The sequence below is a fragment of the Pteronotus mesoamericanus genome, unplaced genomic scaffold (assembly GCF_021234165.1).
Source record: "Pteronotus mesoamericanus isolate MK-2021 breed Mesoamerican mustached bat unplaced genomic scaffold, CSHL_Meso_final contig_263, whole genome shotgun sequence".
Taxonomy (NCBI): Eukaryota; Metazoa; Chordata; class Mammalia; order Chiroptera; family Mormoopidae; genus Pteronotus; species Pteronotus mesoamericanus.
Genome location: NW_026555112.1, coordinates 4,383,311 through 4,411,056, shown reverse-complemented (window position 1 = coordinate 4,411,056; position 27,746 = coordinate 4,383,311). Strand labels below are relative to the sequence as shown.

General features: G+C 39.7%; 1 protein-coding gene across 2 annotated transcripts in view; it reads left to right on the top strand.

Moving 5' to 3' along the window:
• Positions 1–26,186, top strand: part of RIC8B (RIC8 guanine nucleotide exchange factor B) — a 98,983-nt gene extending 72,797 nt beyond the window's left edge. Inside the window, exons 8-10 of one of the 2 annotated variants that reach the window (XM_054574583.1) lie at positions 38–182; positions 10,247–10,366; positions 24,816–26,186. In XM_054574583.1, the coding sequence (XP_054430558.1) occupies positions 38–182; positions 10,247–10,366; positions 24,816–24,927 (377 nt within the window). In that variant the 3' untranslated portion in view covers positions 24,928–26,186. The remainder of the gene's footprint in view (positions 1–37; positions 183–10,246; positions 10,367–24,815) is intronic. The other variant, XM_054574584.1, reaches the window with a different exon arrangement.
• The last annotated feature ends 1,560 nt before the right edge of the window (positions 26,187–27,746 follow it).

Here is a 27,746-nt window from a genome sequence, read left to right as displayed (position 1 = left end):
CAGGATCCCTGTCTAAAACCCTGTTCTGTTTTCGCAGTGGACAGCCTGCTGAAATACACTGGCTACGGGAACGCTGCAGGACTGTTGGCGGCCAGGGGCCTCTTGGCTGGAGGAAGAGGAGATAATTGGTACTCAGAGGACGAGGACACAGACACTGAAGAATACAAAAATGCAAAACCAAAGTATAGTATCAAGTTTCTTTTCACCTAACTCTGTCTGTGCCTTTGAGTTGGTTATTTGCCTTTCACTCCCTTTGTCTCTCATTTTCCAAGTGTTTCTTTTCTTTTGTGGATTTGGAAGCTTTCTGTTTAATAGTATTTTTAGAGGCAGTTTCATAGCTCATGCCTTAGAAGTCATAGCTCATGACTTCAAGAGACTGAGGAAGGATAATAATTGCAGGAAATCTGCTGCATGACAGATTTCAACATGTTTAATACCCTGTCCCAAGTGCTAAGAGAGATGGTGCTTTTACCATCATATACTTACCATATACTTACCATCATATACTTAAAAAGTTTTGTTGCTTCCTTTTTGCTTTCATTCCATAGGTTGAGATTTTACAAGGTATAACCAAGACCAAGTATCTAAGTTGGTTATTTCATACTGCAGTCTTTCTCAGAAAGCTAAATGTAGGTTCCATACATTCTGGCCTTCCCTCTTGCATAAAAGCCTTTATGAGTCAATAAAGCAGCAAAGCACATTACTAGCAAAAAGAAAGAACTTTGGCTTCACAGTTAATTTTACTCAAACACTGAGAAAATTACCTTTGAACAGATGCTTTAGTGCACTGAAGAGGCAAACCAGAGACTGTCAAGTCTTCCCTGAGTCAGTGCTTACAAATCAAAGACACTAATTCTTAGTCACAAAATAAACCACCTCTGTTTTCTTCTGTTCCCTTCCCATCCTTTTCATCTCCCTCTCAATCCCCATGCCAGGTAAATTTCTTAGTTTCCACTGATGAGGAATTGTTTGAGCTCAGTTTTCTGGTTTCCAGTACTGACTGTTAAAAGGGTAACTACCTTTTGGCATCAGTGATGTTGACATGCTATGTTTTCTACTCACGGTCTTGTGGAGTGTGGTGTGGCTCATGTAGTAGTTGGTCAAGGATAGAAATTCATTATCTGAAAAATTAGCCCCCCACCTTTCTTCTAGTATAGATTGTGACCTATTGACATGAAAGTAATGGGTTGTCAGAAGGTAAAAGATCATTCCCTAATTATACAGGAATTATATTGCCTGTATTCTTGGCAATTCTGGTCTGAGTAGATAGCAATACTTTTAGCATCCTTAGTGCTCACAGCCTCAGCAGGATCTTATAGAGTATATTGTAGGGGGGAAAAAAAGGCTTTGGGGGAAAAATGCTAGCAGTGACTCAAAATAGTAAGTTCTTAAGATTGCCACCATTTAGATGTTATAAAGTGGACATCTCTATTAAGTATTTGAAGCCAAGATAGAGGAATCATATTTTAACCTTTCCCTAATTATAATTTAATTATAGGTTAGTCTTGTTCGCTCTTATTTTTTTCCATGCTATAAACTGTATTTCTATATCAGTTTAATATTTTATATCTCTCCATTTGAGACATTAAAATACACCACTTGAAAGTCTCACATTAAATGAAGTAGAAATTACATTAGGCATTCTTTGTAACCCAGGAATGTGGACACAGTCAACTTAGCTCTTTTAAATATTTGTGGGTGGTCAGTATTGTTGCAACTTAATGTGTACCTATTGCTCTTGTTTAGTAGATGTCTTCTGTAATGATACCTAGCAAGCACCAGAATGCTACAATAACAAGAGCGAGCAGAGAAAAAGAGCGAGCAAGAACACTGGTTCTCTCCCAATGGTATGGGAAATAGAAATGCTAGATTTCAGGAAAGCACCATTTGCTTAAAAATATCAAGGATCGTGATATTGGATATTGTTATTGTCTGGGAAGATTCTATACTTGGGACTTACATCCCTGATCTTCTTTAGTCTTTGGACCTGGCCTGCACTCTTCATAGGAATGGTGTGTTAGTATGGTCAGAATAATCACCATTGTGAAATCCTGTGTTTCTTAAACATGGCTCATCACAGGTATACAGATGTGTTTCCCATCTGGTTTTTTCTCCTTACATCTTCCCTGCTTTCAGGTGAAATGGTAGTGGGATGTTTAATTTGTTAATTAAAAGTGTTTATTTAAATGGTCCTTGTGGAGGTAGTGATGAATAAAGTACTTTGCAAACAAGAGCTCAAAGAACTTAACCCCTAAAAATTGTCATAAAAACTTTTTACCAATCTAGGGAAGCTTATAAAATCAGTGTCTGAAAGGATCGCTCACCCCCCACCTGATCTTCACCGGTCAGTGTTCCTAGGATCAGGGTCTGCATTTCTTGTGATGCAGTTATTCACAAGAGTTGTTAGTACTGGCAAAAGCAAAGAAATTACCCTTTATCCAGTTGGCCCTAGTCCCATTGTAGAAAATATAAGTGGGTTCTGATTAATGCACCAAGGTAACCTGTAATCCTTTAGTGGAATCTGAAACCAAGAATTGTATGGAGCTTACATTCAGGCTATGGGAGACAGTTAATATCACAACAGTCCTTTTTGTGTCAAAATAAATGTATTTAATGGACTGGAAATGGCTTTCTGTAATTAGCACACTTAGACAGAATATACTCATAGAATCAAGTTATATGCCACAAAGTTTTTTGGTGTACATCTAGCAATATTTGGTATAAGTTTTCAAATAAACTTTGTTATTGGATCAAAGAGAAACCAAATTTTTAAATTCTAATTTTCATACCTGTTTATTTTATGTCTCTGAGCATGGGGGCCCCTGAGCTATTTATGTGGTATACCTCGCTGATATGGTTTTTACATCATTCTGTCAATTGAAAGATGTGTATCTAATGACATTTGGCTCGTTTTCGATCAGTGGCTTTCATGCTAGGTATCTAGGAGCTTAAGGGTCCAAAGAGGTGTCTTTAAAGAACTGTTGTACAACATGTATGAATGACGCATGGACATGGACAACAGAGGGGGAATTGACTGTGGGAGAGGGGGGCGGGGTGTGATGGGTGGAAGAAGGCAACAGGGGGAAAAGTGAGACAACTGTAATAGAATAGACATGATTTAAAAAATTTTTTTAAATTAAAAAATTAAAAATAAAGAACTGTTATACAGAGGAGCAGAAGGAGAGGATGGCCAAAGTGGGCAGAACTTTAAGATAACTCCTTTTACACTTAATGCCCCACACTAGTTCATAATCACATTCAGAAGCTTAAAATCATTATTGTAAGCAACTTGGACATGACCTTCTTAACTATACTTCTCTGAGCAGTAGCTAGGGCAGCTGCTATACTGATAGTTTCCTTTTTTTTTTTTTTTTTAACTGATTTTATAGAGAGAGAGAAACATCGATTTGTTGTTCCACTTATTTATGCATTCATTGGTTGCTTCTTATATGTGCCCTGACTGGGGATTGAACCCACAACCTTGGTGTTTCTTTAGCACACGACAGAAGACTTTCTTCTTCTTTCATTGGTCAAGGTTTGTTGTGCTGCTCTAAGTCAGGTCCCATTATAATTGTCTCCACATATCAGCGCTATACAAATGAAAAGATCTTTGTTTTTAATATTTCTTGAAGTAAATGAGCCAGAAACCAGGACTTGAAGATGTTTCCTTTACCTAGTTTGGGCTGTGATGGTATGTTTATATATGATAGGACTTAACTAGCATTTATAGAAACTGGAATTTATTTACTGTAAGCTGTCATGAAACAATCTAAATTCATATCTCTAAAAAATCAGAATTGAAAATGAAATCATTGCCATTTCTGCACTGGTTCCATGAGTTTACTAGCCTTTGTGATACTTACAGCCACATCAGTTGTGTACTTTTAAAATTGAGTTTGTTATTCTCAATTTTTCTTTTATGTGCCCTGACTGGGGATTGAACCCACAACCTTGGTGTTTCTTTAGCACACGACAGAAGACTTTCTTCTTTCATTGGTCAAGGTTTGTTGTGCTGCTCTAAGTCAGGTCCCATTATAATTGTCTCCACGTATCAGCGCTATACAAATGAAAAGATCTCTATTTTTCTTTTGTATTATAATTTAGGCAATGGCCAGCAAGAGGTCAGGTGTGTTACATACGCTACAGTGTTGCTCCAGGTTTCATTTGCTCTAAATTTATAACCATATTTTCTATATCCTTTATAATCATGAACATCAATCTGAATCCAAAAGCCCAACATAAGAAACACTTAAAAAGCACTATAATTTAAATTTGAAAAGACATTTGGAATTTTTTAGTTGCCTAGATGCAAAATGCTATTTATATATGTATATGTATTCAGTATGTATATTTGTATAGTTCATATATGATAGACACTAAACAGATATATTCAATAAACAAATGAAAGGGTGACACCACACACCCTAGTTCTTTGCAAAAACTCAGATTAAGATGTTTTATAATTTACTATCTTGTTTAATGTGGAATCACTGTTATATTTGTATTGTGATTCTCAAATTACTTGAGACATTTTCAGCCTTAGTCACCATTAACAAACATCTTTCCAAAATATCTTACATCTGAATGTATCTACAGGAAACTGCACAAAATACCTCACTGTTTTGTGGCTTCTTTAGTTAATGAAGATTGAACATGCAGCTCCTTGGTGACTATTTAACTGAGTATACTCACTGCATCTTCCCAAGCCTCTGGCTTACTTATTTCTTAGCAAGTGGCTCACTTACGCTAATAATAATAGCTGGTATTTATTGAGTGTCTAATATGTGCCAGGTACTGATGTTACCTCATTTACTCTTCATAGCAACCCTTTGGGATAGAGTTATGCACATTTGACAGAAGAATCAGTGATGTCAAGGACTTGTGTAGGGTACATAATTCATGTGGTCAGGTGGCATGACTCCAGAGCTTATGTTTTTTGAGGTAGACAAAGCAAGTTTTATTGTGCTCTTTACTTTGCCTTCTTATTTGGGTAAGGGAATGGGGGGTAAAATATACATAATACAAAAATCTACCATTGTAAGAACCACATGTAGGTGAAATCATATATAATATCTGTCCTTTTGTGGCTGACTGATTTCACTTAGAATAATGTCTTTAAGATTCATCCATATTGTAGCATGTGTTAAAATTTCCTTCCTTCTTAAGGCTGAATGGCATTCTGTTGTATGTACCACATTTTGTTTATCCATTTTCTGTCAGTGGACACTTAGGTTGTTTCCACCTTTTGGCTGTTACGGATAATGCTGCTATGAACGTGGGTGGACAAATCTCTGTTCAAGTCCCTGCATTCACTTTTGGGTGTATACCCAGAAGCAGAATTGCTGGATCGTATGGTACTTCTATGGTTTTCTCTGAGGAACTGCCATACCATTGCCATATCTTACTCTCTCACCTCCTTCAAGTCTTTACTCAGATATCATCACCTTAGTGAAGACTGTTCTGTACCCTTATTAAAAATTGCAACACTCCTACCACCACCTCTCCACCTTGCACTTCCTTACATTGCTCTTTTTTTCATAGCACTTTTAACATACCATACAACTTACTAAGTCTGTGTTTTCCACTGGGAGATTGGCTCCAGGAGAGAAGAGTTGTTTTTTTTTTTTTTTGTTTTTTTTTTTTGGTCTGTTTTGTTTATTGAAATGTCCCAGAATAGTGCCTGGCACACAGTAGGCACTCAGTAAATTTTGTTTACTAAATTATTCGAGTTATTGAATAAATCTTTTGAGTCAGCCTCTCTCAGCAGCAGGACACAAAATGATGTATCCTACCCTCATCAAGCTCCACCTGTAGTTGGGGAGTAACCAGGGAATAGAATTCAAGAAAATTAGGATATGGTGACGTTCCGCTCTTGTTTTTTTTGTTGTTTTGGGGGGACAAATATTCTGGAGAGTTTTTCCTGGAAAGACATTTCTAGCTTCCTTTGCAGATGCCTCCTTTCCCACCCCACCTGTCTCCTTTTGTAATCTGGGCTCATGAATGCCTTTTCCTAAAATCCCTGATTCCTTTCCTGCAGGTCATAGATTGTCAGCCCTTAAGTTAGGTTCAGCCCACAAGTAGGTTCTGCCTGACCTAACCCCTGTTGCATTGGCTATTTGGGTTTTGTGTGTTTGTTTGTTTTATTTTATTTTACTGCTTAAAATAATTACTTGCCAGCATTTAGAATTCAGATACTTCATATGAAAATTTAGATTCTCAGCTCCTTTTGAAAAAGCAGAATTCTGTTAACATTCTCATATGGCAGCCGACGGATGGAGTTGATTGGCCATGGTCCACTTCATACCAGGCATAAGCTCCCTTTCTGTTCATCTTACCTGCCTAGCTCTGCAGGGATTGGATTTATAGCCCCTTCTTCGGCCAGAAGCCTTTGAGTAAACTTTAATCCACACTTTTTAGAGATTAAAGTTAACTTTTCTATAGCTCAGGGAACTTTTAATGGCTTTTTTGGTTAACTGTTCTAGTGCTGTTGACAGCCAACTGTAACAACAATTTGAAGAAAGAGCAAAAACGTCTTGACATATATTTCAGCTTTTATGCGTATATCCATTTGCTCATACCTTTTTGGTATGCCTTAATCCTTTTGTCTCCTGGCCCATAGCTGCCGCCAGTTGATATAATGGCCTTATGCAATACAAAATCCTCAGTGAAATACCACACATACGGGTTTAGATACTTTCCTCACCTAACTGGGAGACAAATATAATCATAGAATTAGAGTGCTGGGAAGAGAAGGAAAGGGAACAGAAACAAGGTGTGAAAATCATAATAAATATAAAATAATAAAATATCCACCACAGTTACTGTACTTAAAGCATCTTAAAACAAGATAAAACCCTGGAATTCCATAGGGTTAAGACCCTGAAACCTAGAACGTTAAGTCTCATACGATACTGTATGAGGTTATGAAGGTAGGAAGTGTTTGTTCAACCAAAGATAACCTGTTTTTTGGAAACTTACATTATTGTTGTGGTGACTCTTACTTGTTTTCTTCTCTGGGTAAGGAAACTACACACAACTGATTTGAAGTGGGGAGCAAGAGAGGAGACAGTGTCCCAGTCTGCCTCCTGCCCCCAGCACATTGGCATTTTCCCGAGAGTGGCATAACTTGTGCTTTCTATGGCATTATTTACCTTGTTCTGAGTACAGGGGTGGGAGGTGGTGTTTATTTTTATTTGTTGATTTTTACAAAGAGAGAGAGAGAAACATCAATTTGTTGTTCCACTTACTTATGCATTCATCAGTTGCTTCTTGTATGTGCCCTCACCGGGATCAAACCTGAAACTTGGCTCTAACCAGCTGAGCGACCTAGCGAGGGCCAAGGGCAGTGTGGTAGGTGCGGGGGGGGGGGGGGGGGCGGTGGCCAGGCAGGGAGATGGGGGTTAAATGAAAAGATGAAACCTGAGTCCCTGGAGTAACTTTGGAGGATTGGAATGTTTTACCTCATGGGTAAAAGGATAGTAAGTTCTTACTCCACCAGAATGAGTTTCTGGCTACTGCTTTTATGTGCAGTGAGCAAAGGATTTTGTGACTTTACTGCCTAATTTCAGAGCAAGCTGTTAAATTATTTTAACAGCAGAGGACTTGAGGTCAGCTTATGGAAAATGGACATCATTTCCACTTAAACCCTTGTGTGCTGACCTTTGCGTGCTGAGGTATCCACAATACCAGAGTTTACTAGTGTGTCCTCCTGACACATTCTCCCCCTGAGGCACATAATGGTTCATACTCATGTCATCATATTCTAAAGCAGCCTGTGCGTCTGAGTTTTTAAATCACCGCTCCATAGACCTTTAAGGAGAGAAGCCTTCACTCAGGAGACAGAAACGAGGATACACAGTTGATATGTCCACTACCTTCTCTTATCTTTTAAGACCTGATTTCCTCTGTTGCTTGGGAAGTGGTATGTGCCTATAATTAATTTTACTTACTCACTTATTTATAAGATTAGCTGTTTTTCTAATTTAGCAGGTGGCAGTAGAGAAGCCAGTGAAAACATGTCTTGTTGTTACATGCCTAAGTAAATAATAGATGGGTGGTGGAATGACATTTTCAGTGTGACATCTGGATACATCTGAAAAACTCTGTAGTTCTCAGAAGCCTTGCCTGGGTCCTCTTTGTTCTTGACTTTTGGGAAATATGATGATCCCAATCAATGCTTTTGTTCATGGCCACTAACTAAAGGCCTTTTTCTCTTCTTTTATGAGCACCTGAAAAAAAGGAGAGGAAATAGGAGAACACAGCAAGTGCCTGAAGTAGGCACTCCAGCCCAGTGATTCTTAACTTGTTGTGTATCGGAATTACCTGGAAAACTTAAAAATAAATAAATAAATAACAGATATGGTTGGTCTCAGGTTAGACACATACCTTTTCGTTCAAGTTTCCCAAGTGATTCTAATGAACAGCCAAGGCTAAGAATCACTGACAAGCCTGTGGTTTTCAGATCGTTTCCCCTGAGCTCCGGAATTCCTCAAAGTGTCTTAGGGGCTGCCTTAAGAGCGTAGACAAGCCCTGACTGATGTGGCTCAGTTGGTCAGGCATTGTGCCCAGAGGGAGGGGTCGCAGGTAAGATTCCTGGTTGGGGCTCAGGCCTGGGGTACAGGTTCCGTCCCCTGCTGAAGTGTGTACAAGAGGCAACTGATCGATGTTTCTCTCTCACACTGATGTTTCTCTCTTTCTCCCTCCCTTCCTCCTCACTCTAAAAGTTAAAAAAAAAAAAAAAATCACCAGTTTGGACAAATACAGGAGGCTCTTGGCCATTTCTGTCTCTTCTGCCTGTGCATTCCAATTTTTGTCTATTTTATATATCAAGCCTGTACACAGGATTTCATTTGTTAAGTAAGAAGGGGAGGATGGTTTTCACTGCTTTGAAAGAAGAAAGTTTTAACCATAGCTCTAGAGACAGATCTTATACAAGAATGTCAAAACACATTTTAGATCTAGGTTTAGAGGATAGGGAGGACTGAGTCCTTTCACAGGAATCTGTACATCATGTAGGCTCTGAGGGATGGAGCAAAAGAAAAGGAAGTCTTTTAGTAATAAATAATAGTACGTAGTGACCTAGCCCATATTCCAAATGAGGCAAGCCCTGGTCGGTAAAAAAAGTTAACTTGCCCAAGTTAAAGTCTAAAGCTCACCACCAGAGGACCTAATTATCACAATGCCTTTGCACTGGCCCACATGCTTTTTTCCCCGTTCACACTAGCATTCTAGTCTCCAGTTTGCCCCAGTCCCAGTACGCCACATTGTTTACACTTGACCAGTTCACTCACTTGTTTATTTCTCCTGAAGGCTGTCCCCTGAAAGCATTTGTGTTCATGGACCCTACAAAGCAATTTGTTAGCAATTTGCTGTTTGCAAGAACATTTTATTTGATCATTAAACGCAAACTATACTTGGCTGGTACAAAATACTGTAACTGCATATCTGTTTCTCCAGAAACATGCTTAACTTACAGATATTTAGCACCCATTGGAAAAATTATCTTTTACTTTACTTTCTAAAGGAAAAATGTGGCTTTTATGTAAAAGAATAGCTTATTTGGTATTAGAATTTCATACAAAGTTTATGGACGTATTAATTTTAAGTACTTTATTAAATCTATTTCCAGAAAGCCAGATGTATACCTGTCTCTTGGTAGACTAGATTTCATTCTTTTTTTATGTAGGTCAGATCAAATCTAATTAAAATTGTTCTTCTGCTTTATCTTTTATTATTTAAACACTCATTGCCTTCTGTGGTCTCACTAATGGACTAATTTCCTGAGATTATAAATTGGCATGCTTTCATTTTCAGATTCCAGCCTCTCTTTTATCATTTTTCCAGTTTTTTGATATATTTGTTTTATGCTGTATCACAAAACAAATTTCTCCTTCTCTGAAATCATTTGTCCCCTTTCAATTAATGAATAAGCTGTGCATCCAAGGATATTTACCCTATGGCACCAAATTTCATATTTTTAAAAAGCAGCTGTGCCTAATTTTTTTTTAAAGTTGGCAAGTTACTTTTACTTTTCCAAAAGCAATAGTTAATGCCCATTTCCCAAAGCAAATTACTAGGAAAGTGAATTTTTTAAATCCCTATAGCAGTTCTATACCATAAAATTGCTATTAGTGCCAATTTTTTGACAATTATACTCTTTCTTATTGTAACTTACAACTTGGACCAGAAAAGTATAGAAAGAGCATAATTTTAAAACATACAGCATAACTTTTTTTTCTTTTTGTAGCATTAATCTTATCACTGGTCATTTAGAGGAACCAATGCCAAACCTTATAGATGAAATGACAGAAGAACAAAAAGAATATGAAGCCATGAAACTTGTCAACATGCTTGATAAACTTTCCAGGTATTGTATTCCCATCCATTTTTTGCTTGGTTTCTAAAAATGTTCTATTTCTTTGTCTCTCTCACTGAGAGTTACCCTAGAACAGCCCCTCTGGAAATCTGTGCTGACTGGAGCAGGGTGGCCCCGGCAGCAGCAGCTAGGTCTCTCGGCTGCTGTGGTCTCCTCCATGTGCCGCTTCTGGGTGTGCGTCCCTAAACACCCCGCCTCTCAGCGCTGGGACAGCAGCTACTACATCACTGTGACATTTAACCAACTAACCTCCCTGTCTTCAAAAAGATGCTTAGAGTTAGGTTCAGTGATTTTGCTGCTTCTTGTATTTTTTGTTTTAGTCTGTTTTGTTTTTTGTTTCAAATCATGATGCTTTTTTTCTTTTTTGATGTGCAAATTTGCAATTCTTGTCTTTTTGGGTTGGTTGCTGCTGAAACCAAGAATTCTAAATTGTCATATACCCAGCAGGAAAAGTGAAAAGGCATAGTTGAAATGCAAGCTTTTCTGAAAGCACGTGCTTGTATTAATTAGGGGTTCTAAAAACTCTCCCCTTCTTGCTTCACACCTCCGTCCCCTCCAGAAATAGTCAGTTTTGAAAATAAGTCAAATATATACTAATCAGCAACTAGTCATCTTGGAGGAGTTACTAGAAAATATTAATTCCTTTCACACTTGTCTGAATTGCTCTGTTTTCCAGTCATACATTGAGTCACTGTCTCCTTTAAGCCATCTTGAGTGAGTGCTTCTGTGTGTTGGTGGCAGCTGTCACTTAAAGGTGAATTTCTTCTGTTCATCTCCTTTTTCACAACTATGTAAAGGCTAGTAGCCCCTCAGTCAAAAGAAGTAGCAACTGGAATAGGAGAGCCAACAGTTAAAGGGAAAGGTATAACAAAGAATCAAGCAGAAGCTAAGAGCACAGGAGGAGGCTTAGAGTGGAAATGTTTGAAAATGTGGGGAATGTGACAAGTGTGGATGGGAATCCAGACCTCTGCAGAGTCTGAGCTTCTTTCAGATGATGCTGGTAATGTGGTAGGAGGTATTTAGAATAGAAGTAAGTAGTTTTATTCTACAAAGCTAGTATGACTAGAACGTAGTGACTTCCAGTTAGTCTCTTTAAACTTTCATTCTTTCCCAAGGTTAGAATTTACAGCCAACTGACAACACTCACAGTCTTCAAAAGACATTGTCATCTGTTTGTAGATGACATTCTCCGTACTTTTGATAAAAGACATGTTCCTTCCCTGAATGAATTCACAAAGATAAGATACTGATATGGCAGACCTATAGGAAGCAGAATAACAAGTTTGAAATGAATATATATAAAAATGGGATTTGCCTTGCCTGTTTCCAAAAGGACCTGATGAAACACGATGGTGTAAGTGTAACAGTTAGGAGGAGAAACAGCAGAGTCCCTCTGGTAGGAGGGAGAAGTGTTAACAGGACCTGAGTAGAGCATATTAATTAATGTGTTAGGGCAGTAAACCAGTTAATTACATAAACATTTTCATAAATTATTTCAATAATATGAGTTCTTAAAAGATAACATAGATGCTAGTCAACTGGCCCATATTTCTGTGAGTAAATTCCAGGCTAGGAAAGTACGAGATGGGGGATAGAACTACCTAGGATAATGCAGTATAACTTAGGCACTTGACTTACTGAAAGAGACAAGACCATATCATAAGTCATCCCTATAACAGAGACAGAAAACAGTGCTGGTCATTCTCTTGAAATCTCAGGGACATCCACACATTCTAGAAGCTGCCAACAAAAATACGTAAACATCAAGTCTGAAAAACCAAGCTTCTGAGCTTCCACTTAATTTAAACTGTGCCTCAAAGAAAATACATATTCACCCAGAAACACCAGCAGAGATGCCCAACTCTATCTGAAGGTGACGCTGATATTTACGCTTACAGAACAGCAGATATGTCTTGTGTTGGCTTTGATGGTACTGATTTTACTATTAAAGTTGAAGCTAAAGTCCACTTTGAGAATAGCCCTAAATCACAGACTTTTTGCATGATGTGTGGTGGGTTTTTTTACATTGTTTGCCTTTATGTTCTTTCTAACATTTGCTCTCACTAATAACAGTCAATGACAGAACTGTGTGGAGATCAGCAGTGGGCATTCCAAAGCAGGAATGCAAAGAATGAAGCCATTCTTTATGCATCTTAAATGTTTGTCTTAAGTTCCTCCTCTCTTTTCACTGTTGTTGGTTGTTGTTTTTGTTTTTGCTTTTTGTTTCTTGAGGTAAACAAGAAGCCACAAAGCCAAAGTAGACTGCATGCAGTACAACTCAGGGAACGTTGGTTAAGCAGCTATCCTGTGCAAGGCGCTGTGCTAAGACGAGGGAGACTGGTGAACCTGGCAGTCTCTGCCTTGGGAAAACTCACAGTCTCGTGAAGGAAATGACTGTACTCTAGTCTAGAATGCAAAGTAGAAGAAAATAATGATAAAATAAGGTCTGTGCTGAACTGTAAGCACCCAGGAAAAGGAGCAGTTCATTCTGTCTGGATGAATCAGGGACTTTTTCATAGGCACGGTAGCATTTGTGCTGATACTCAAAGTGTAAGAGATGTTTAATAGACAAATGAGAAATGACCATTCATTGCAGGTGGAGGGAAGCTTACTCTTGTTAATAAGAGAAATCTTTGGTATTCACATACTACATCTTTCTTCCAAAGAGCTCAAGTTATTTTATCATTATTTGATTAATATATTATCAGATTTATCATTGGGAGAAGCCAGGCCCAAAGAATTGCCCCAAACATTTCCAAAATAATGTCTGATGATGATGCATTTCCTTTAACAGTTTAAAAACACTTCACATACATTCTCTTTCTAGCTTCAGAGTAAATTGAGACTAGGAACTTCGTTTTCCAGAACTCAAGACTTTTGCTCTGTCCACTGTGCTATACTGTGTCTGTCTGTTAGAGTCAGTGTGTGTCAGAACACTTCCTAATCATCTTCTTCAGCACTGTGCTGCTGGTTAGTTCCCTCAGCTGTCACTCTAAGGATGTTCTGCATCCTACCAAGTCTTTATTGCACTAAAAGTGTACTGTAGCATTGTCTGATTAACTTTCCTTCTCAAAAATGAAATCATTTTCTCCTGGGCCTGAACTGAAAGGCATGTGAGTAAAGGATAGGGTTGGAGGTGATGTGGCCAATGAATGGACACTAGACACTTCCTTTTTTCCGTCCATAGGAGAGCAGATGTGAACGACCTGCACCAGGATGATGGTTAGCAACAGTGGCCCGTGCCAAAGCTCTTACCATAAGGTTGGTCATGCCAAATACAATTACTGAGCCTGGTGTAGGGGACAGGCAATATTTACTACCAAAACTGTAAAACCACCAATGCAAAAATTAAAATTACATTTCCGTTTTGCCTCCATGGTGGACAGAGCCACTGCCTCAAGGAGCGCACCATCTTAGCAGCTTTATCTCACCTAGATTTCCAAGAACACTGAAGAGATTAGTGCTCAAACACTTCTTCCCGTTGAATAGCAGCTCACTTAGTAGTATTCCAAGTGGTGTGTTTGTTTGCGTGTTTCTTTCTTTCTTTATTTTTATGCATGAGGGTTGTATTTGTGACAGGTGTAGATGAGGGGATCGGCAGCAGACCTGGAGGTCTTAAGGGTTTGAGAACAATCTGAGCCCCATTAATCCCATCATGTCTGGCTAGTACGGTGCCTGTATCCTGTGGTTTCCCCAGTGTGTGAGGAAACAACACAGCTGATCCCCCAATCTGTAGGTCAGTTTTCTGCTCTATAAAAAGACCTGTATGGCTTAAGACTTTTAAGTATACTTTTGTCAGTTTCATTTTTTGGCCAAATGTCATAAAATTCAAGGCTAGAAAAGAATTCCTTAAAGGTTCTTAGACCCATGACTGGCTAATTTAAATATCAGGGAACATAATTCCTTTAATATAGAATTATAATATTTATCAAACATAAGCATTAAGACCTGAGGCATGAGATTATAGAAAGCTTCATTTGACATTTTTAATGTGAGAGCAGAGGTGGAAAAGGGGATGAAATTTGCCTGCCACTCCACCTCCTCTTTCTTTCTCTGAATTGAAAAAAAAAAATAAGCCCCTGTAATTTAAGCGGGAGATTAGAGTGGGGACTGTGTGTGGTTAAGCAAGTCCAGTGTGGCTAATACAATTGCCTTCACCTTAGCTACAGCACACAACTTGTAAATAATAATGCAGCCTCCTCCAGAAAAGAGGAGAGAGAATTGACTGGCTTAACCTTAAACTAACCAAGGGAAATAATATTTCAAGTTTGTTTTGACTTTTCTAATCCCCTTTAGTTCCTTAGATGGAACCAGGGCTGATTAATCTTATAACCTATTCTTTCCTCATCACTGTTTAATAAGGTACCTTGCCTTTTTGCTTATATATTCTATCAATATCCTTTAAAATTTACATTTATATAAATAAATAGTCTTCCCATTTCTTCTCTTATCTACTCTTATCCAATCAATTAATTAATTATTGCTTGTCATTGTGTGGTGTTTGGGATATGACTTTCTTAAGGAATGCAAGTACCAAATATGGAATAGTTCTTGTTAATCCAAAGATTATTTTTAAACTTACTAAAGCTGGGACAGTTGATTTATGACTAAAAAGTAATAGATATGTAATTTTTTTCTTACAAATAAGTTATTTTACTCTGTTTACAAAAATAACTGTGATTACACTCATCTTTTTGATGAGTTAGTCAAGGAAATGCTTTTCAGGTACATTTCAGAAATGTCCCATTTTTAAAGCATTTCAGTAACCTATTGTAGGAATGGAAGTATAAAGATCTCACTTATTTACATCAGAAAATCCTCTAGGTCCCCCCACTGTCTAATAATGTGACCACCAGTCACATATAACTGTTGAGCATATGTGTTGAGCACATATAACTGTTGAACATGGTTAGTCTGAACTGGGATGTCTTGTAAGTGTTAAATGCTCAGACTTTCAAAGACTCAGTACAAAAAGAGAATGCAAAATACCTCAATTGTTTAATATCGATTTTACATTGAAATATTTTTGATATACTAAGTAAAACCAAATATATTAAATGTATATAGCTTTTCTTACTTTTCAAGTGTGGCTTCTAAAACATTTAAGATTATATATCTGGCTTATATTTTGTAGCTTACATTGTATTTCTGTTAGAAAGCACTGTTCTACATCATTAACATATACTGTAAGGTTGCCTAGAAGTTCAATTAAGGAAACTTGGATCCAGGTAAATTAATACATCTTCGAAGTGGCAGGGGAGGATTAATTTGAGAAACTCCATATTATCGCTCATTGTCAGGTTATTGAGGGCCCTCCCTTGACTGAACAGCTCTGAAGGGGAATGCCATGCTGCCTTTGTATTGCCCACTGGCAGTCACCGCCCTTTAACCCTGTAGTGGGAATGACTGCTTTGAGCCCGTGGTTTAAGCACTCGCTGAAGTGGCTTCTACTAGAGAAATATCAAATAAGAATAACCTCCACTGGCTATTTGCTCTATTAATTACCCTCCTCATTTAACTTTTAAGCCTTTCTACTCGGGGAGAGCATATGAGAACTTCTGTTCATACTGCTTCATTCAACAATGTCAGTTGACATGCTGACCTCTTATTGATATTTATTTTGCTAATTTGGACAATAGGATAGGAAAGTTCTATAAAGAAGTTACCAAGGAATAACAAAGAACCACTTCTACTTAAGGAAAAAAAACAGATTTTATTTTTCTAGCCCTATCCCTAACCTCTTTCTCTGCATTTTAACTGTGCTGTTTAATATGAGGTGGGTAGCAAATTTTTAGAAGCTTTGCATGTGATCTTCTAACAGAATTGAGAACAATAATAAAAGACTAATATTTATATAGTGCTTTAAAGTTTTTTAAAAAGTACTTCCATATATATCATCTCTATTGATCATTAAAACAGCCCTGTGGATTAGAGAAAGAGGTATTGTACTGAAGAGTAAACGGGACCCACGATTACATGGCTGACCCAAGATCAGGCATCTGGTTAATGACATAGCTATGACTCAATTCTGTCTTCAGACTCCAGATCTTATGTTGTTTTGAAAATTACGAGCACCGCCCGAAAGTGTTTCAGTCTGATTATTTTAAATAAGAAATCCTCAATTTTAAAGTGCAAAGCATAAGGGCAGATAGTAAGCATATTTACCTGAGAAGAGAATTAAAACTTGGAGGACATGTTTCCTGCTCTTTCATTCCATAGTTGATTTGAGCTCTTTCAAATATCAGGTCAGGAGCTAAGTAAATAGCCTATATTTTTAACAACAACAACAACAACAACAACAACAAAAAAAAAAAAAACCCAAAACAGCTTTATATAGAAGAAACCAGTAAAATTGCTATTATTCTATGTTAATATAAAGTCTCTTTTTTTAATATAGGTTCTCAATTTTGAAAAGAGGAGGATTATAGGTGTTCTGACAAATTCTTATTATTTAGTGTGGTTACATTAGGAAAACTTAACTTTAAGAAGGCTTCCTTCCCTTTGGGACTGTTTAGGAAACTCCCATTGCCTTCACAAGGTGGAAGGACATGGTGTGGACAACATGCCATATCCACTTGTCTTGGGGATGATATTTTTATGCTACATGTTTAACCTTCCCAATTGTGCCCAGTTCCAAAGCACGATAGTGAGAGCTGAGGAAAGGTCCTCAGAATCATTTTGGAAAGATGCAGCCTGAATACCTAGAATTTGCTATGAAAAAGCCACCATATACATCCTCCCTATCGGGTTAGTGGCTTAGTAGAAAATCAGTATAATAGTCAGCACTAGGAAGCCATTAGACAAAAGATATAATGAAAGATGAAGGATCAGGGTCCAAAAGACACCCTCACAAGTATGTAACTAAACATGTTAACCAAGGCCAAAGGTTGTAATATTTCTATGGGGGGGAAAAATGTTAAAAACGCTTATAAGAATATCACACGTTCCTGGGAAATCCATTGTACTTAAGTGAATTATGGACTATTCCACTGATCCTGAAACCTTGAAATAAAATGCACCCTCAGACTTGGAATTATAGCAAAAATTACAGAGCTTTCTCCAGGCTATCCCAGGCTCCATTCTTGCAGGCATTTTGGGGAAAGCTCTGTATTAATTAAAAGGCTTTATTTATATACCAGTTTCTCATCCTATCTATCAGCTGTTAAAAGTATTAAATATGGAATGGCTAATTTGAAATGTCAGGCTTCTTTTTTCCAAGCCAACCTTGCATTAAAAGCAGGAATCCCTGTGCCAAAGAAATGGTTCCCAATTATCCTATCCTGGGTTTTGTTATACATTGTACAGAAGTCAACAAAACAAGTATGTAACAGAACCTGCCTAAATAACAGCCACCCTCATTAAAAACAGAGAATTAATCAGGGGGTGATTGAAGGAAGCAATGCCTCATAGGTTCCCCCTTTTCTTCCTTTCTAATCATAGAACAAAATATGTGACATAAAAGGATCGGAACTATTATGCAGTAGTACTCAATTAGAGGGAGGTGAATAGGTCTCTAACATACTGTTTTATCAAAAGAGCAGACCGGTGTTTGCATGACTGTTGTTTCATTACAGACCCTGTCATTAATTCCATGTGTCAATACTGCCCTGTAGTACACAGAGCAGACAAGAAAGAAGAGCCCTTGAAAACAAGGGAATGATTTTTGAGTCGTTATCAAGCTAAGTGGCAAGCGGGAAGCTGAAACTCGTATAGGTAAATTCGAAGGGACTCTTGGGAGATCTGCAAGTGGGAAACAAGAATGCATTTTACCAACTGCTTAATTATGTCCTGTTTTTCAACAAGTACACTTGAATTGAATGCTTTGTTTGTATTGCACAAAAACATGTGCTGCGGACAAGAGTATTCTCTTGCTTCCAGGTCAAGTAAGGTGTTTCATACACATACACATCTGACCTACTCTGTAATGTGCTATTGGGTGTGTTAGTATCTGAGCCCCAATATTGCACTGTCATTTCTGGGGGAAAGAGTTACATAGGAACGAGAAACCCTAAAAAATGGAACCTTCTCTAAGGTTCTGAAAAGTTCTAGAAGCCCAGGCATCCTAGAGGACCATACTTACAGGGAAATGGTGGCTCAGGAAAATGTTAAAATATATCTGGAAAAAATATATAGACCACAAAATTTTAAATACGGTATAAATCCCATTATCTCCCACCCCTAAATCTTTAAGAAAGTTTTGTTTTTGTTTTTGTTTTTTGGTTTCCATTAGCAATCCCAAGGGTTAGACTGGGGCAAAATAAGGTTTCCTTTCTTGGACGTGCTTTATCTGTGTCCTCGTGCCTGGCCAAACCCTTATAGATTATGGTTCCTTATCGTTTAGTAAGATCAAATTTCTAAATGATGTTTCGTTCCAGTTGAACATTCTTGGAGGCTTATCTCTTCCCTGGCCAGATGCCTGATCAGATGAGAAGCCCGCCATGATACTGTCACAGTGCCTAGAATGGGCTCTTTATCCAGTAGACATCACTGTACTTTTTGATGATAACGAGGGCAGTCTTAACTTGTGTTAAGGCCTGTGTGTAGCATTGAAGGTAAGTATGAAGGAGTTGTTGCTATATGAATATCTTAATCCTGATGCACATTTCAATATACAGTATCTCTGTTTAACCATGATGTACATATATCTGACATCGAAGCCATCCTTTTTAGATGGGACCTTCAGAATTTAGGACCAGTAACTCCTCATGAAGTGGCCTGTTTATTGAGGGCCATGATTGAATTTAGATCCTTCCTGTAACCCTTGCCATTGCTTTGATTTACTTTCGTAATCATTCTAATCATCTGCTGATAGTTTTGCAGAAAGGATTTCTGGTCTTGGTGTATGTCAGTGACAATAGGTAGGATGTTGTGTTTGACTCTTAGGCTTAAAATATATTGATTAAAAACAAAGGTTTAGCAGTATTGAGTTTTAGTGTCTTAAAAACCTAGCAGCTTTTTGTATGGATCAAAATTTTTCAGTAGCCTAATATTCAGACTCTTAGAGTAGAATCTTGGGGATCATTTGTCCAACCCCTTCATTTTATAGATGGGGAGACTCAAGCCCAGAGAAAGAAATGACTTGCCCAAGGACACCCAGCAAGTTAGTGGAAGATCCGAGATTAGAATCTAGACGTCCTGATGCCCCATATATAAATAAGGAACTAAATCTACACCAATTAGTGGTTGGGAGCTGAGGGCTGTATGGTGCAAAGGGGGCCTGACTTCTGCTGGACGTCACGATGTCTGATGATATGGACTCCTTGGGGGAAATAATTAATTACAGTTAAAATAATACGAGAAGTGATTCTCTACTATTCTCCTTTTATGCTGTGACCCATGCATATATCCTTTCACTGAGTACCTACTGTGTGCTCCATCCTATACTAGATTTGCAAATCACAGCCAGATAAGACATGGACTCTGCCCTCAAGTCGCTCACAGTCTAGTAGAGAATGAGAAACCCCTGGAAAGCATTATGCAGAATTTCCTGCAGGATGCTAATAATACCTCTCCTGACTCTGTGGATCCTGGTGGTGAAAGTGAATCTTCTACTAAAAAATCTAGCTTTTCTCTTGGTCATGGTTTATTTACTAGGAGGCCCATAAAACACCATACCTTTCTTTTCTGCGAAAGTGCAAGAGGATATCAACTGCAACTAAGTTTAGTTCATAAACACTTAGAGAGGAGCTGCTATCTGGAAGGCACTGTACTAGACACATAGGGATATGAAAATTAAAGCATAGAACACTTTTTAATGTCAGTGATATTGTTTTATAGCTTTCAAACTTTGTAATGAGACTTATTTTTAATAAAAAAATATTCTTAAATGTAGGGCCCTTGAAGTAGAAGTCAAAAATACCTCTGTACTGTAGTCCAGACTTGTCAGCCTAGGATTTCAAAGTCTCTATTGAGATTCTCTTTTGTGCCCCATATCTGTTTTGAGCTTTCTTTCCCGTTACCTCAACCAAGCAAGCTTGTTTGCCAGTCCCTGCACACAACTGACTCTTGCTTCTGTGCCTTTGCTTGACTAATTCTTCTGCTTCTGGGATGCCTTTTTCCCTGTGAGTCCATGTTCATCACTGCTGTTATAGCCTGGCCCTGAGTCCATCTCCTGCAAGGAGCCCGTGGTCAGCATCCCCGTCTCCTCCTGTGTCCCTCCCACATGTACATGACTGGTGGAGCAGCATTTCTGTGGTATCCATCAATGCTTCCCATTCTTTGTCCATACCTTGCTGATCTAGATACAACAGAGCTGATAAAGTGAGACAGTCTAGTATAGCCAGGCCACGTATCAGACCTTTTAGGAGTGAGTCGCTATATCGAAGTTTCATTTTGCTATTTGTGGTCTGTTAGTTCTATGGTGGAGAGGAAGAATATCAGAAACATTAATTTAAGATCGCGTTTTGAAAAGTAAGGCTGGGGTCTACAAGGAAAAAGAGTCACATATCTGTAAGTGAACCTCTCTCTTTGTGCTCCTGAACAGGACAAGAGCTTTCCTTTGAACAAGTTTCAGTTGCAATAAGGGTACCTTGATGAACTGTCAAGCTAGGGAAAGCAGGGCTTTGCCTGTTAATCATCTCAAGCTTGTTGATCTGCTGTTCTGTAATTCTTTTAATATTGTTTAATATGTGTGTGTGTTTTATCTTCTGAACTGACTAAAAGCTTCTTGAGGACAGGGACCATGTCTTTTATTTGCTGCTGCATATTCTTCTCCCACTTAATTCCCAAAGCATACCCTAATAAGCTTGGGGAAACTCCATAGTCACATGGCAGGAAATGCAGCTTGTGGGTTCCAGCTGCATTTCTGCCATTGCACTGCACACTTTAGATGTATCATGACCTTTTGCCATCATGACAATTCAGCGAGGTGGGTATTTCTATCCCAGTGCTGCAGAGTTCAAGGTCTTAGTGTCCGAGGATTAGAGCCTAGGGCTTTCTGACTCTAAAACCTATGTCTTTCATTATACCACAATAATAACTAATATTTAGGACCCCTTTACGGTTCATAGAAATCTTTCTTCTGCATTGTTATTACTACTGCTGCTGCTGCTGCTGCTGCTGCTGCCATTAGTACTATTACTGCTACTCCTTACACCATCACTAGGAAGTAGTTAGAGCTAGTATTACCATTATTCCCATTTCACAATTGGGGAAACACACTCAGACTTGCCCAAGACCACACAACTGGTAAGTGGAAGAGCCAGGACTTTGCCAACAGATCTCCTGGCTCCGTATCTTTTTGTTTCACTACATCACGTTGCTGTTAATTCATTTGCACAATGATGCACTGTTACGTGGTCAGTTACCACTGACACCTCTCCTGCAGAAGTGTCAGTAAGTGCAGGCATCCCCTGGAGCCATGGGGAATGGAAAGGAAGTCTTACCCTCAGAGGAGCTTCCATGTTAGTGGAGGGGTGAGACAAAGGCCCAAAAAATAAATGCACATGGCATAGTTCACAAGTGGGAATTAAAATATGAGGTCCTTTATTCTGTAGATGAATTATTCGTCATAGAACTTTTGAATTGTTCTTAATTGTTTCTGTTGTAAAACAGGATTAAGGAGTAGGGATGAAACTGATGGGCTTGATTTGAACATACTCCTTGAACGGGAAAGCTGGCTGCTCTGTGCAGTTGGGGCTGGCCAGCATCATCAGAGAAGCGCAGCAGTGTTAGGGGCGGTGGCCGGTGGCCTCTCTGCCCAGCAATTCATCCCTGTCTTGGTAGAATTTCTCTAGTATCATCTGCTTCTACCTACCCCAGCCCTTCACCCCACCCAACCTCACTGTACCTTCAAGTCCGCCCATCTTCTCAGACCTTTGAACTTTCTTGTCCCTTAATATTTCATTCCCAACAGATTGTCCCTTTTTCTTTTTGTATCAATTATCAGTAAATAGTGTCCAGTATTACAAAGTCCTCCAGCGCATAGTTAGGAAACTATGTTATAAAAATAGAGATATGCATAGTGTATATCATGGCTGGAAAGAAGTTTTAATGGAAGCGTTGTTCTAGCTCTCCACTAATCATCTCCACCTGGTTGTCATGCAGGGACCTCAAACTCATGTCATAAAGATGTCAGCTTCTCCCCACCAGACCTGCTCTAGCTGCTCTGTTCTTGCTGCCTTGCTGCAGTGAGTGGTTTGACCATCCACATGGTCACCTGAGGATGAAGCACAGGGACACTCTACTCCTTACAACTCCTTCCCCAGCCAACCCTCAGCCCTTCCAGTGGGTCACAATTCTACCTCAGAAACGTAGCCTTGTCTTCCCACATCACAGCCGTAATCCATCTTTCTGAGTCCTCACACACACAGTTACAATGACATCCTGTTGACTTGTCTCTCTGCCACCCGTTTTCCCTGTTCTGTGGAACACACTACTGTGGACAGTCCCCCTGCGACAAGCCTGACTGGGCATTTTGACAGGGCAAAACCTGAGCTCGTTACTCAGGCGTTTAGGACACCTGACTCCTAGACCCCAAACTACCATTGGCGGCCTTACCTCCTCCTGCTCCCGCTCAGTGGACCCTCGCACTCCCCACATACTACAGCCTTTCACAGAGAGAGCAGAATCGGAAAAGAACTTAACACAATCCAAAAAGATCTACAAAATCACACAAGTCTATGGGACCATACAGAGCCCTTTACATGGCCTCCTTTGCCTGAAATGCCCTGTGCCTGCTCTGCCTGGCACAGGACACTTCCGGATGCGCCGTCCCCACCTTCTCCTGGCAGGCTGGGCTCTGCTTCTCAGAAGTTGCCACAGTTCTCTGTGATTCTCCTACAGCATTTTACCCCATTCTGCCCTGCGTAACTTTGCAGGTACATATTTCACCCACTCAAGGGCAGCAGCTGTGCCCTGTCTTCCTCGTCTCCCTAGTATGTGACATAGTTCTTGGCACACAGTTATTGAACAGACACTGAACAGCTGCACTCAGTGGGCTCCCCCAGTGCAGTTAGAGCAGTTAGCCAGGTGTGTGTGCTGCAGGGAGCACTGGACTGGGAGTCAGGTGCCCTGTGTCCCAAGTCCAGCGTCACCACTAGCTCTGTGACCTTGGGTAAGTCACTCAGTCTCTTCTTAAAGAGGGGGTTGGACTAAATGATCGCTAAGGCCCCTTCACTTTAAGTTCTATGATTCTGACCCCAGTTCTTGCATCAGGAAACATGTTTCCTACTTTATAATACGCAGGATCCACACCTTAGCCAGTCAGCTGTCCACATCACTGATTTTTCAAACTCTCAGAAACAGTCTTCTAGTGCTAGCCAGAGCCCCTTGACTAAGCTACTGTTGGCTTATCAGGGGCCGCTGAGCTGTTGTTTCACTGCACCTGTGACACCATCACACTGTTGTGTGGCCGGTCCTTCCCATGAGGGAGCCCTTCTCTGCCCTGGCCTGAGAGGACAACAGCAAGGAGGCAGGAGATGTTTTATTGTTTGCCTCCAGATCTCACCAACATTACAGCTGCTGCCATGTGGGTTCTTGGTTGTAGAACGTGTTCAGGGGGCAATGCCCGTATCTGTGAGAAATAAGTTTTAAGCAGCTCATGTGCCAGTTCAAGGCTCCAGGGCACTGCTGACCTTTGGGGGAAGGAGGAGGACTAGAGTCAGCAACTCAACAGGTACATTTGCTATAATCTCCATGTAAGAAATCAGAGCCTATGAAAAGATTAAATCTTTCCTAATGCTTCTTGATTGGCTTAATCAATAATTAATCATCTTTAGATGAGGCTGTAACTCGTGGAGTAGATATAATTGGATTAGCTGGGAAGGGGCAGTTGGGAAGCTTTGAAGAGATTAAAATGGCTGTCACTCTCATAATTAAACTGCCACAAACAAAAGCAATGGTGTTTTTATAAAAGGGGAGGGAGAGAGAGAGAGAGAGAGAGAAGGAAAGAAAAGGGAGGGAGAAAGTTGGGGAAGGCCAACTGATTTGAAATAAATCAATAAGTACTAATTTATCACTAGAGATTGGAGAGGCAAAATCAAATTTGACATGTTTATTCCATTGAATGAAATCCACACGTATTGAATAAGCCATTTAATTTTATGCCTGGCCCACTGGGACAGGTGAAATTTTGGTAGTTCCAACTTCCCTAAAACAAAATGAATCCACAAAAGGAAAAAATGTTAATTATTAAAAACAGAAGAGACCTGCTCCTTGTCCTGAGCCCATTTAGACCTTGACTTTTCATACTTTTAATTGGCTTAGTAGGTTTGGCCTGTGTGAATGAAGTCTTTTATCTCCCTCTTTTTCTTTCCATGCCCCTTTCATCTTTCCTGTTACAAACACAGAGCTTGAGGAAAAATACTTTGGGTTTTGTTGTTTTGTTTTTTTTTTAAGACTTTTCTTTTTAAAAGGACGTGGAGTGGGGCGGGAGGGAGGGGTGTGTGTGTGATGCTGGTGAATACTTTTTTTTTTCTTTCTTTTATCTCTTTTTTTCCAGAGAGGAGTTGCTTAAACCAATGGGACTAAAACCTGATGGGACAATAACGCCTTTGGAGGAAGCACTCAACCAGTACTCCGTCATCGAGGAGACCAGCTCTGACACAGACTAAAAGCATCACCTGCTCAACTCTCAATATTGCTTTTATCAGCATCTTTTCTCTGTAGCTCCAGGGGAATCTTTTCTCTAAAACATTTATGCCCTTGCTTTGGCTAGAAACACATTAACTGGTTTACTCATTGAGAATCCAGCGTATTTAAGAGGTGACCTGTGTTTTTGCGATACTGAGGCATTCATACAGAGCTGCAGTTAGATGGAGTTGCAGGGGCTGGCAGCAGCAGAAGAATAATGCCATCGCACCAGGATGGAACTGAAGGACTTCATTCTCTACAGCAACCCTGGCTGAATCTGGCAGGTCCCTTTGCCAAGATTCTTAGCAGAAGATTTAGCCGCATCCTTCCTGTCACTTGTGTGAGCTGCCCCTTCTGAATCTCTCCAGCAGGCGGAGGCACGTGAGAAGCAGAATGAGCTGCTAAATAAGGGCTGAGGCAAGTGACTTGCTAGATCAGGACTGACTACAGGGAAGCCAAGCAGCTGCTCCATGAACTTAGCCCCACTCTTCATTTTTTTGTATAAATACATAGAAATGCGCACACAAAGACACACACACAGCCCCAGACTTGCAAACTGATGACACTTTAAAAGTTTGTATGTCACTGATCTAGAACTTCAGAATACATTTCTCCCTGTAAAGAGTAAGAAATGATGGTTTAGTTCTGAGGCAGCTACAAATGCCTATTTATTCCCTCATGTACCTGAACACTAGTACCATAGAACTGAACCCCCATCTGTCTCATTGCATGGGGAGCATGCATTCTGAGGTCTGACTCGGGGCACCGGGAACACACGTCCTCTACCCCAGCAGAGGGAACGGGGATTCCTGAGTACTGGGAGTTCTTCTGTGGCCTCCGCTGGGGCTGGGCGGTCGGCAGCACCCTTTTGTACATATAGGTCATTCATACGTCACGTTTCAAATTGGGGACTGTGTGTGTGCTGGTGTGTGTGTGTTCTACCTTTCTACCATATGATCAGTTTAATGGTAACCTTATTTATTTAAAAGAGAAGAAACACAAATAGTTACTGTTAAACTGATTAAGGCTGTTTATTTTTACTTTTAAAATTGGTCATATGAAGAAGTAGAAAATGAATCAGTGAGCCTAGTTAATCAGTGGCTAAAGTTGAAAAGGGGTTGGTTTCCTTTTATATATGTATGTATGTATGTTTGTATACATACATATATACACATAGATAATGTGCTTAACCACTGCCTTTTAAAACTTTAAATTAAATAAAACATTGGGGTTGATTCAATTTAGCCATCTGTGTGTGTTTCTTTACAGATACATGGGATAAACAGTACTGTCCCACAGGTCATGCTTTTTTAAAGGCTTTCACCCCCATTGTCTCACCATAGTAGCCTTTTTAAGGATAGGTACATGGAATGTAAGTGAAAAATGTCATTTACCCAGAAGTCACTTCTCTGGAAAAACAACGAATCAGGAATTGTTTTTAAATTCCTCTGAGCTGCCAAAAGAAATGTCAAACATTTCTTGCAGTCTACTCAGGAGAAAGCCTCAAGAATCTTTTTGCCTCTTTACTAAAATTTGCATGCATTTCAAACTTGTTTAGCCTTCTGGCTTTCAGGTCCACAGAAAAATAGCAAAGGAGGAGTGCTAACTGGATGGTAGGCCTACTGAAAGCAGCCAAGGCCAACTGAAAACTGGACAGGAAGGCGGCGAAGATGATGAACGTGCTATGTGAGGTGTCACAAATCCGGGGCAGTCTGTTTCCCAAAGAACACTCTTATCGACCTAGAAAGCTGCTGTATAACAGTATGGCCCATGGGCTAATTCTCGTAATGATAACCGTGAGTTTCTTCAAAGAAAATAAATCTAGAACGCTCTATTTAAAAAGCTAGGAAGAATACAATACGTTTTAAGATTTACATCCAAAGTAGTTGGGAATAGAAGTTGTTGGTTGACTCATATTTAACAAGTAAATGAAATTTGCAATTTATAGTTTTACATCAAGTGGAAAAAAACTTAGAAAAAAAGAATTTAAGTATTTTTGTTACTTCATTCTACAAGTGCACTTTTAAAATATTTTTGTAATTTCTAAACCCAATTGCTTTGGTGTGAGTGTCGGCTTCCCTAAACGAAGACATGTTCGGTGAACCAGCCTGACTCATGCAGAGCCCATGTTTGAACAGTCCTGTTTAAGTAGCTGTGCTCTTCTGCTTTCAGTGGGTTCTGCCTCATTTTCAGTTTCCCTGCACTGGGCACTACGCTTTGATTTTGAAGAAAGAATTTGCAGGGGCAGAGGTTGAGAGTGACCTTGCCCTGCACACGGAGAAAGAACTAACATCTGTTGTGGGCTTACTGTGCACTGGGTTGTCTGTGTGTGTTACCTCATGTCACTGCATCACATCTCAGAGATCATCTCCAGAAAGCTTGTTACCCAGCGCCGCACGGCCAGTCAGTCCAGCCGCAGCCAGCCTGACCCCTAACCACCCCCCTTCCCCTTCACCACACTGCCTGCCTGGGCCCACCTGGTGCCTCCTTAGGACTCTGGAATGCTGGGAGAGTGGTAATTCTCAGGCCATTTTAAGCAATAACTATTTCAGCAGAACCAGATTAAAGAACTTTATAGGTGGAAGGTGACCTGGTGTTGACGTGCGAGTGGGAAATGTGCTCAGTAGTGCATCACAAGCAGGGACCTGGCATCCTTTAGGTCGGAGACCAGGGCCGCGGGCTTTCTGCACACCTCTGCCTGGCTTGCTGGCCTGCAGTGGGATGACAACACACTGGCCAGCCTTACTCTACGTGCCCCTGTCCTCTCCTTCCTGACCTTTGAAATGGTATGGGGGAAGGT